Source organism: Poecilia reticulata, chromosome 11, assembly GCF_904066995.2.
Source record: "Poecilia reticulata chromosome 11, P_reticulata-male-v2, whole genome shotgun sequence".
Taxonomy (NCBI): Eukaryota; Metazoa; Chordata; class Actinopteri; order Cyprinodontiformes; family Poeciliidae; genus Poecilia; species Poecilia reticulata.
In genome coordinates, this window is record NC_088840.1 from 12,783,808 (window position 1) to 12,793,821 (window position 10,014).

The following is a 10,014-nucleotide window of genomic DNA, read 5'->3' on the forward strand; positions in this document are numbered from 1 at the left end:
AAGTAAGCGAGTTTAAATGGTAATGTAAGAGGGATGTGAGGTGAAAAAGATCAGATGGAGAGTGATGTTTGTTAAAAAAAATAAAATAAAAAAGAACAGCATCTCAGCATGGCGGTGGTAGTATCAGGGTTTGGTGTTTTATTGTTCTGCATTGGAAACAGGAAGACTGAGTCACCGTTACGAAAACAAGAAGAATAGAAAAATTAGCAACGTAACACAATTCTAAATAAAATGATCGATTTGATGATTGTTAAGTTTTAACAAGAATGACAAACCTTAAATCACTGTTGAAAGCCTAACTTTATTTCCAATTCGTTTCTTTGGGGCAGGAAACTCGATTCAAAGGAGTTTGCAAAGGCCTGGGAATGTCCTGTCTTCTGAAATCAGTTGTGCTAGCGCGTAATGTGCCAAGATGATAAATTATAAATTAAACAAACAAACAAATAAATAAAAACCAGTTCACAAACATTTAAGCTCCACTGTAAAGCAAGAAAATATTTATTGCAATGCTTCTTAGTCGCACATGAAACTGTCTCTTTTATGAACAAGAGTATTTGTGAAGCTTTTTTTTTTTTCTGACCTACTGTCTGCACAAAGTTATGTAACCCCTTCTCCATAGCCGTGCTGCATAATTCACAGCATACGTCTCAAAGCCACTGATGGACTGTAAATACAAGCATAAATATAGTCGAAATCTAAACACGGCCATCCCACAGGGGTTTATGAAGGGCATCAAACCAAAAATGACAGGGGCTCAAAAAAAAAACAACAACACAAAAATATCTTGTCGTCATTACTCGATGAGTCACGCTCTGCTGCTGCCGCCGCTGCTGCTGCTGTCCTCCATCCTGTCTGCCCTTCAAACATCTTGTCCTCACTGTGGCTGCTCTCTGTGCAAAGACAGAACAATTTGTAAGCAGACTGATAAGAGTTTGTCCCCAGACTAGTTACACAATGAAGGTCTGCGAGGCTGACGAGTGATTTCTAGTGCCTTGCAAAAGTGTCCGTAAGCCTCAAGCTTTTCCACATTCTGCCTGGTTACAACCACAAATTTCAAGGTATAATTAGTGGAATTTTATGTCATGGATTGACCCAAGTTAGTGTGTTTCTTCCATTTCACATCAAACTGTGAAATGGAAGAAATGAGATACATGAATATGTCCAAATATGCTTTGATCTAAGAACCTTTTGCATGTTGTCCAATTTTCCTGTGACCATAGCACCTTTCCTCTGCACATCTACCGTCTCCTCTTCACTAATTATGGCAAATTTTACACATGACTTATGATGGCTTTCTTTTAACAATTTCTTTTCACTTTTCCAGGAGAGCCACTGTTGTAAGGTGTGGAAATAAAATGTTCCTGTGGACAGATCATGAGCTTCGGATGCTGACTGTGCCTGGTGGATTCGTGCCAAAATCATGTTCGCCATGTTTATTCTTGCCTTTATCTGATTATGGATAGCGCAGGCAGAGTTTGAGATGTTCAAAATGTCTGGTATTCTAATCCTGCCAAAAATGTCTTCACACCTTTATCCCTAATATATCTACTGTGTCCCTTGGTCTCTATGATGCAATTTATTGACTGATTTTTTCTGCCTTTTCCTTCCACTTCCCAAACATGCTTCAATGTTGGTCTAACACATGACATCCTAAGAAAAGGGCACATTACATTGTAAAATGTTAAAGTCGAGGGACATGCATGATTTTACAAAGGCACAGTGCATTTTGTAAATTATTCTTGCCACCAGGGGCTGCTGGTGCCTCACTTCACCCGGTGACTCAGACATGAAGCCGTGCCGGATCTCTTACACCTACATGCTCAAACTCACATGGGGTCATAGTTGCTCTGCTCTTTGGATTTGAGGAAGCGCATGGCGAGAAAGCCACCACCCTGCAGGCACAGAACCAGTACGATCCCGCCTATGAAGCTGGACATGTCAAACTTGGCCTGGGAGAACTCAGAGGCTGAGTCGGAGCTGCTGTCACTATCTGTAGGGGGAACAAAGTTCACAGTGTTTCCGTTGCCATCGCATCAACACGACCGGGTGTAAAGAAGAATTGTGTTTGACGTAAGAAAGAAAGGAGAGGGGCAGGAAGTGGCAGCTGAGACACAGCTGACTCAATTTACCTGAGTCTCCACCGGCAGCAGCACTCTCCACAACTGGGTGATGAAATATGTGATAGAGTTAGAGGAGCATCTTAGATATACTTAATGGATTTGTGTTTTTATTAAGTACCTGTGCACAGTTCAGAAACTCTGGTCCAACTGCAGTTTATGCCATTGTCAGCAGAATCCCCCTGATCAGTGACACACATGCCTGTGTCGTTACCTGAGAGAAAACAGCAGCAGCTTTTCACCGTGTGTGACTGTGCGTTCGTGGGATGCTAAATAATTCAGCCTTCTGGTTCAAACGGCCAGAGCCTTGTGTTACAGCAGCTGTGATGATTGAATTACTATCAGAGGTTAGATGTGTGTGTGTATATGAATGCGTGTGTGTGTGTGTGTGTGTGTGTGTGTGTGTGTGTGTGTGTGTGTGTGTGTGTGTGTGTGTGTGTGTGTGTGTGTGTGTGTGTGTGTGTGTGTGTACTTACCAGTTGGACAAAGCCTCCAGACGCAGCCTGTCAGGTTAAGCGTGGAGTCTCCAACACACATATCACATGACTCAGCCTGGGAACAATCTGGAGAAAAAAACTGTACCATCAGTCATAATCATCATACGATTCAGGAATTTTAACATTTTCAATAATTAAGGTATGAAATACAAAAAAGAGGGGGGCTACAAATTTATCTCACTGAGTTTGTGAGAAACATTTACAAAAATGTAGGACAGTCAGTAAAAACATAAAGGATGCATATATTTAAATAAAGGTGGTTCAGAAAGACTTAACCAACAAGGTTGGTGTAAAATGTGCAGGACAAAAGTTGTTCTTACAGTAAAAAAAATAAACACAAACCATCGAACGATTCCTACCTGACTGTGAGTGAGCAAAGGGAACCGCTGCTAGAAGCAGCACAGACAGAAAAAGCAGCCTTGGTACTAAATGTTCCATTGTGACGAAGGCCAATGTCTGGAGTTCACACCCTCAAACTTCAGCAAGTTCTCAGCAAAAAAGTGAACTATCTTCAGCCAGTCCTTAAAAGAGAATCCAAAGTCTCCAAAAGAGATATGGTCCCCAGCGAGGACGCACCGAGAAAGAGACCAGGAGAACCTGGTAACATGAGCAAGACCAAACTTGGTTCCCCTGGCAACCAGGTGGCCCACCTCAACCCTCCTGAAACAAACACCGGTTTGAACAGACTGACACCTGTTTACCTCAGCAGTTCCTCTCATGAGCAGGCACATGTGCACATTTCCTCGTGTCTTCACAAAAAGCATGGAGCTTGACTGACTTCATCCAACCGAATCAGGATCGATTAGGTCGATACATTGGTTGGTTTCCAGTTTTCCTTTCACGACCCGTTTCGAGACTGCAGTTTCCTGAAATCTTCTTTGAGCGTCTAAACACCAATTTTTTTGCTTAAAGGTTAATGTGGTGAGATACGGTGATATCAACCCTATTACTGAAAAGTGAGAATACATTTTAACAAAGAAAAAATACAAAATATTCTGTACATCTAAAATAAAACAAAACCTTAGATAGATAGATAGATAGATAGATAGATAGATAGATAGATAGATAGATAGATAGATAGATAGATAGATAGATAGATAGATAGATAGATAGATAGATAGATAGATAGATAGATAGATAGATAGATAGATAGATAGATAGATAGATAGATAGATAGATAGATAGATAGATAGATAGATAGATAGATAGATAGATAGATAGATAGATAGATAGATAGATAGATAGATACTCCATGCAGCTGTCTCATTGAGAAACACTGAGTCACAGCGACCAACCAGACGCATTCAGTCCAGTCACGACACGTTTTGCATGTTAATACAATTAACCCCACAATCGCCACCTCTTTCTCTCACAGTCACGTTGCTTACATGATACAACGTGGCACTGACTCCCAACTTGTCTGGGTGGAAACAATCTGACATGTCAGTAGAGAGAAATAGGAGAGACAGTCCTTACAAGCATTGCTTTTTTCTTCCGACTCCTCCTCCTCAAAATAGATACTTACGCCACTTACAAATAATCAAAATTGCTCGTAGCACAACAAAAACATCTCTATGTGGAGGATCTGCATCTCACTTAAAGACTTGAGTATCAGAATCAGACAGTTTGCAAAAAAAATATTGACGATGTCCCTGACATCACATCTACTATGAGGAAATTATTTATGCAAGACAGATGATCTTAGAAAAAAAAAAAAAAAGCAGCTGTGGTGTTGCATAAAAGAAAAAATATTTTTTTAAATATATATATATAAAAAAAGAAAAAAAATTATATATATATATATATATATATATATATATATATATATATATATATATATATATATATATATATATATAATTTTTTTTTTATATATATATATATATATATTTATTCTTTTTTAAGGTTACAAGCGTTGTAGCTTCTCCAGAGCGTCTCTCTTTGTGGCGTAGGTGGCATTTATGTGCAGGAAGCGCGACCATATAAGGTTCGGTCAGAACGAGATTCCCTCCAGTTAGCTCACTGCTCCGCGTCCACTCAGACACCTCCTGCATCACCCACGCTCATTGTCAGACAGGGGAAAGCCACGTTTTCCTTCACCCCCCTGCAGGGATGGATTTTCTCTGTTGGCTGACGAGAAAATGCATCAGAAAGCAGCAAACTAAATGTGCTGAATTACTCCTAGTTAACAGGAAATGTAATCTGTATTGCAAATCAGATTAGCTATGATAAATGCTCGGAATATAGAAAAAGGAAAAACTCTCCCTTTTTCATTGTAATTTGATTTTTTTTTTTTTAAAGAAGAAGAAGAAGAATAGGAAACAATCTGATTGTTGCTTCCTGGTGGTTTATCTTCACATTTCTAAAACATAACGCCACTGGATTAAACCAATAATAAAGTCACAGATCATTTTAAAATTGCCTGTTTTCTCGTGTTTCGTTACGTAACCTAAAATCTGTGTGTTTCTAGGATGTCTGGGGGTGTGGAAATAAACTATCTCTACCAGTACAACCTATTTTCCTTGCATGTTTTGTAACGAAAGCTTTGTTTCGTAATGTAAAGTCCTTTACATTACAAATGAGGGTGAGAAACAGTTCTAATATCCCTGAATCATATTCAGTTGCTTTCATTGATGCCGTTGCTTTTGTTGATATCTCATTGAAATTACATTTAAAAACGATGACGCAAAAAAAAACCCTCCTCTCCTGCACATCAAAATTATTCTCATTTAATAACATAACTACAAGAAACGCCAGTAGTGATAGGTAGGTTAATAGATAAAAAAAATAATAATGATAGAGCAAATCTTCAAAATCACGCATAATAAATTACACAAATTCGTGGGTGTTAACGCTCACGGTTCTTTATCTGTTGATGTAACTGTATGTTTTTCCATGTTTCACGCAGATTCGCGTGGCTCTGCAGGACGTCTCCCCATGAGTCATCCCCCCCAATGCTGCTCCGCTTCAGCACCACGGACAGCTCCGGCGTCGACTCCCCCAAAACAGCTGAGGACCGAAACGAAGCAAGCCCCATCTCATCCTCTCTGGGTCACATTGATGAATGTCTGTGTTGGAGTAAAGAGAGAGAAGGGGGGGGGAAGGTGGGGGGGGGGTACGTCTGTTGATAGTCATCATTTACCATAAATGAGATCTACATGGAGCCGCAGTGGGAGGGGCGACAGGGATGCCGCATTTTTCTGAATGAAATTACTCCACGTACCCCCCCACCTCCACGTCCTCCTTCATCGTTCTCGCCGCATACCAAAATGCGTGCCTCTGATTGGCCGAGCCTCCCAGTCACTGACGTCAGCCAAGCTCTCTTGTGGACGAGTCCCGCGGAAAAGCATCCATTCTGCCCACCGTGAGCGCTCCGGAGAGATTGAAGAGGAAAGACAAAAAGAGCGGGGGAGCGGAGGAGATGCGAACCGAGCTCGGAGAGAGACAGAAAGAAGCTCGAGGACTGAAGCTTTTCTAGAAACCCGCGCAGCATCACCTCTTCATCCAATTTTTTTCCCCCTCCTCCTGGATCTGATCAGAGAAGAGTACGGATTATATTCAGCTACTGCGAACCACTTTTCTAAAAGGTAAGGGGCATCATTTGGTGCTTCGATTTTCATGCTGTTTTGGATGCACGTTCCGCCCCCCCCCCCCCCCCCCCGTGTATGCGTGAATGTGATGCAGTGAACCTGCAAGCATGACTGCTACACAACAAGGTTCTCCGCACAAGGAGGTGGGAAATACCTCCTCCTTGCTCTGGGATTGGAGAGCAGGGAGGATGAGAGACTCCTGCATGCCGCAGATCCAACTTCAAATAGAACCGAGAAGGTGTGAAAAATAAAATAACGGGAACTTTGATCTGGTATGATTGGTGTTTTCTTGAAAGAAAATATGCACGTTTTAAAATCCTGTCAATCCCGGATTTACTGCGACGCGGTTTTCTGTAATATGCATTAATAATTAATTTGTTGCATTAAAAAGGCCTGTCGATCCTTCAAGTCCTCAAAACTTACCGACAGAATTTGACGCCGCTGATCCTTCTGACCAACAAGTTCACGTTTACAAAATCTGATCCGGATTAGTAGAAATTAATTGACGTAGGCCTATTTCACATTTTCAGAATATTTTATTAGGATTGTAGCTGATAGAACAACACAAATTATCACATATATTTGCGAAGGAGAAAGAAAAGGACACTTTTTTTTTTTTTTTTTTTTTTTTGAGGGTGAGAGAGTACCGAAAAACATGCCGCGAATTTCTCTAGTACTTCACAATTTGTAGAGAAACATATTTTCTGGGGGAGTAAAATGAGATTAGGTAGAGATTAGCTCCATGCGACAACCGATTTTAAAGTTTTGACACAGATCGCCAGGTAGAGGTCCGGTCTTTGACTGAGCTCCTTCGACAACTAAACATGTTTTGATCTAGCAAATCCATTGCAGCTCTGACTGCGTGTTTAAGGTCTTTCAGAAGACGAACCCTCTGCCCAAGAGGTTAGACTTTTAAAACCTCTATCAGGTTTTCTACAGGATTGGCCTTAATACAATTTCCCATAATCACAGAGTGAGGGGGGGGGGGAGCGGGGGGGGGCATTCGTGCAACATGATGCTGCCAAAGAAAACAATACATTGTTGATAATGGCATTGTGTTGGTATGTAACATTTTTTTTTTTTTTTACAATAAAACACTTTGACAAAATGTGAAGATCCAGGGGCGTGACTGTCAGGCAGTGTAGGAATACATAAACAACAAATGGCCTTTAGAAATCAGTTTACCTAAGATGAGCAGTTTCTAGATGTATTGTTTTGGAGGATACATTTAAGAACAAACACGTGATTCTCTGCTCAGAACTATGATTTTTCTACAGAGGATAAATGAGTGAAACAGCTGAGTTTTTCCATAATTGCATTAAGTCCATAATTTCCAGCCATCTGCCCAAGAGGCTCAAAACTACCCAACGTTCCCTGGACATTCCAGCTTAATGGACACCGAAAGAGAGATGCAATAATGAATCACATTAAAAGTAATCTCATTTTCTTCTGTCTTTCCTTCTCATTTAGGTTTTACTGGTGCTGCTGTTGAACCAGCCATGATCCTCAACGCCTCAGAGCTGCCCTGGGAGGAGTCCTCGGGTCTGGAACCTTTCTTCCCGCTGGACCACCAGGAAAGCTCCACTCAACCCGAGCTCCCACCCCTCACCGTCTGGGGCGTGGCCCTCTGCATTTCAGGGACTCTCATTGCCACCGAGAACGCCATTGTGGTGACCACCATCTTGGCCACCCCATCTCTCCGCGCCCCGGTCTTCCTGCTGCTGGCCAGCCTCGGCCTGGCGGACCTCCTGGCAGGCGTGGCCCTCATCCTGCACTTCCTCTTCCGGTTCTGCGTGGAGCCCAGCGATTGGTCTGACCTGCTGACCTCGGGGCTGCTGGTGACCTCCCTGACGGCCTCCCTTTGCAGCCTCATGGGCGTCGCCCTGGACAGATACCTGTCGCTGAGCCACGCACTCACCTACGGCTCGGGCCAGTCGCGGCGCAGGGCCGCCACCCTTCTTCTGCTGGTCTGGTTGGGCGCTTGTGCCATTGGCGCAGGACCCGCCATGGGATGGCACTGCCTTGAGGAGGCAAGCTCCTGTTCTGTAGCACGACCTCTGACCCGCACCTATCTCTCCCTGCTGTGTGGTGGCTTCCTGATGGTTGTAGTTGTGACGCTGCAGCTGTACGTGGGGATCTGCCGCGTTGCGAGGCGGCATGCCCACGCCATTGCAACCCAGAGGCACTTCCTGCCCACCAACCAGCCGTACCCAAGCAGACACAGCAGTGGGAAAGGCTTCTCCCGCCTGATCCTGGTCCTGAGTGTGTTTGTGGGCTGCTGGATGCCCTTTTCCCTCTGGGGGCTGCTGGGAGACGCGTCCAGCCCTCCCCTGTACACCTACGCCACCTTGGTGCCGGCGGCCGGCAGCTCCCTGCTCAACCCCATCCTCTACAGCCTGAGAAACAAAGACATTCGGAAGGTGCTGCTCCACGCCTGCTGCCCACACAGATCCTCGAACACCACGCGCACCCACTACCCAGTCGACGTGTGAGATCAGTCAGAGCAGCACTCAATCTATGCCAGACATATCGTTGTGTAATGTGCCAAAAACTCAAAAGTGTCGTAAACGTTCAAAGAGTGGAAAAACTTTTCCCTCCACTGAGTGAAACACGCCTACACGCCCAAGCAGCATTTTTTTTTTTTTCCAGAGCTGAAGTCCTCCAAATCAGAATGTACTGAATAGTGCTGGCCGGCGGCCAGCTCGGTACTAGATGTACTGTCCGGTGTCTACTTTGTGCCTCAGACGACTGTAGCTCTGCTGGATCTCCAGAATCAAACAATCAGAGGGACGCTGCGAGTTTGGGCCACATCAGTGTGAGCACTTTAAGAGGAGAGGGAGCGCTGGGTCTTTAACACCTCGTGGTGTGAAAACGTGTGATCCAAAGCCCAGTTTTAATTACTTGAAACGTGTGAGAAACAAGCGGGAATATATTTTTGCACATGCTGATAAAAGCACTTTGAGATGTACTGACCGTATGTTTGTTTTTTTTGTTTCTTTTTGTTGCACAACCTTTTGGAGATGGATGAATGTTTTATACTGATGAATAATAAATAAGTCTTTTTTTCTACTGTATGATGCATCGTTCATTTAAAAAAACGTTTTTTTTTACTGCAGCAGGAAGCTTTTAGTGAATTTGTGTCTCTTTCTCTTGCTCGTTTACTCACTTGTGGATAAACTGATGCTGAAGCATCCCGAATGATTTGGCTGCCAATGCAATCTGCAACCTCATTACAGTCTTTCTGAATCTCACGCATCCCTTTAAAATCTACAAAGCAGCCACGGCTTGAGGGAAAAGCGATTATGCAAGAGGGTTTTCTCACTTTCCGCTCGTTTTCTGATCTTTAAACACCCCCGCACATTTTTTTTTCCAGGCGCAGTCAAAAGGTGTCCACTGCTGATAAAAAACAAAAAAAAAAACAAGAGTGAGTCATGGATAAAGCATGTGGATTGTTTTTAAAGGTTTATCTCTTAGGAACTAGGTAATATTTAAAGCCTTTTGAGCAGAGTATGATTTAAACTGAAAATCTTTCTGAATTGTGGAAATAAACCTAACTTAATTCGGCATGGCTCCTCATAACGCGTGTAACTTTTAAAAAAGAAAAACGTATTAAATCACATTTATAATTTTCAGCTCTTGAGATGTGATCTGAATTGAAAGACTTTTAATACAAAACACGATGAGCTTTATAAATGCTATACTCACAAAATGTCTGTTTTCAAGCCAAACTAGATTATTCTCTCCAAGAACCAGCAGATAAGGCAACATAGACATTTCGTTGTCTGCCCTTAAAACCAGATATCAAGTACA

General features: G+C 42.8%; 2 protein-coding genes and 1 long non-coding RNA gene across 3 annotated transcripts; 1 reads left to right on the forward strand and 2 right to left on the reverse strand.

Annotated features, from left to right (window-relative positions):
• Positions 1-475: 475 nt before the first annotated feature.
• cd164l2 (CD164 sialomucin-like 2) lies at positions 476-3,649 on the reverse strand. Its single transcript, XM_008421823.3, has 6 exons — positions 2,974-3,649; positions 2,594-2,680; positions 2,239-2,331; positions 2,130-2,162; positions 1,831-1,990; positions 476-890 (listed from the first exon to the last, which is right to left on the reverse strand). The coding sequence occupies exons 1-6, from the start codon at positions 3,050-3,052 to the stop codon at positions 875-877; spliced, it is 468 nt and encodes a 155-aa protein (XP_008420045.1). The 5' UTR covers positions 3,053-3,649; the 3' UTR covers positions 476-874.
• Positions 3,650-5,318: 1,669 nt separating this feature from the next.
• Positions 5,319-6,012, reverse strand: LOC145553779 (uncharacterized). The gene is made up of 2 exons (XR_014089823.1): positions 5,880-6,012; positions 5,319-5,682 (listed from the first exon to the last, which is right to left on the reverse strand). It is a non-coding gene; the product is annotated as an uncharacterized LOC145553779 (long non-coding RNA).
• On the forward strand, positions 5,963-9,278 carry gpr3 (G protein-coupled receptor 3). Its single transcript, XM_081612745.1, has 2 exons — positions 5,963-6,201; positions 7,675-9,278. Exon 2 carries the CDS (start codon positions 7,704-7,706, stop codon positions 8,694-8,696), a length of 993 nt encoding a protein of 330 aa, XP_081468871.1. The 5' UTR covers positions 5,963-6,201; positions 7,675-7,703; the 3' UTR covers positions 8,697-9,278.
• Positions 9,279-10,014: the final 736 nt, after the last annotated feature.

Coding starts and splice junctions, on each gene's coding strand:
- cd164l2 (XM_008421823.3), bottom strand. CDS start 3,052: ATGGAACATTTAGTACCAAGGCTGCTTTTTCTGTCTGTGCTGCTTCTA. Junction 2,681..2,973: donor CTTTGCTCACTCACAGTCAG/GTAGGAATCGTT, acceptor TTTTTTCTCCAG/ATTGTTCCCAGGCTGAGTCA. Junction 2,332..2,593: donor CTGGAGGCTTTGTCCAACTG/GTAAGTACACAC, acceptor GTTTTCTCTCAG/GTAACGACACAGGCATGTGT.
- gpr3 (XM_081612745.1), top strand. CDS start 7,704: ATGATCCTCAACGCCTCAGAGCTGCCCTGGGAGGAGTCCTCGGGTCTG.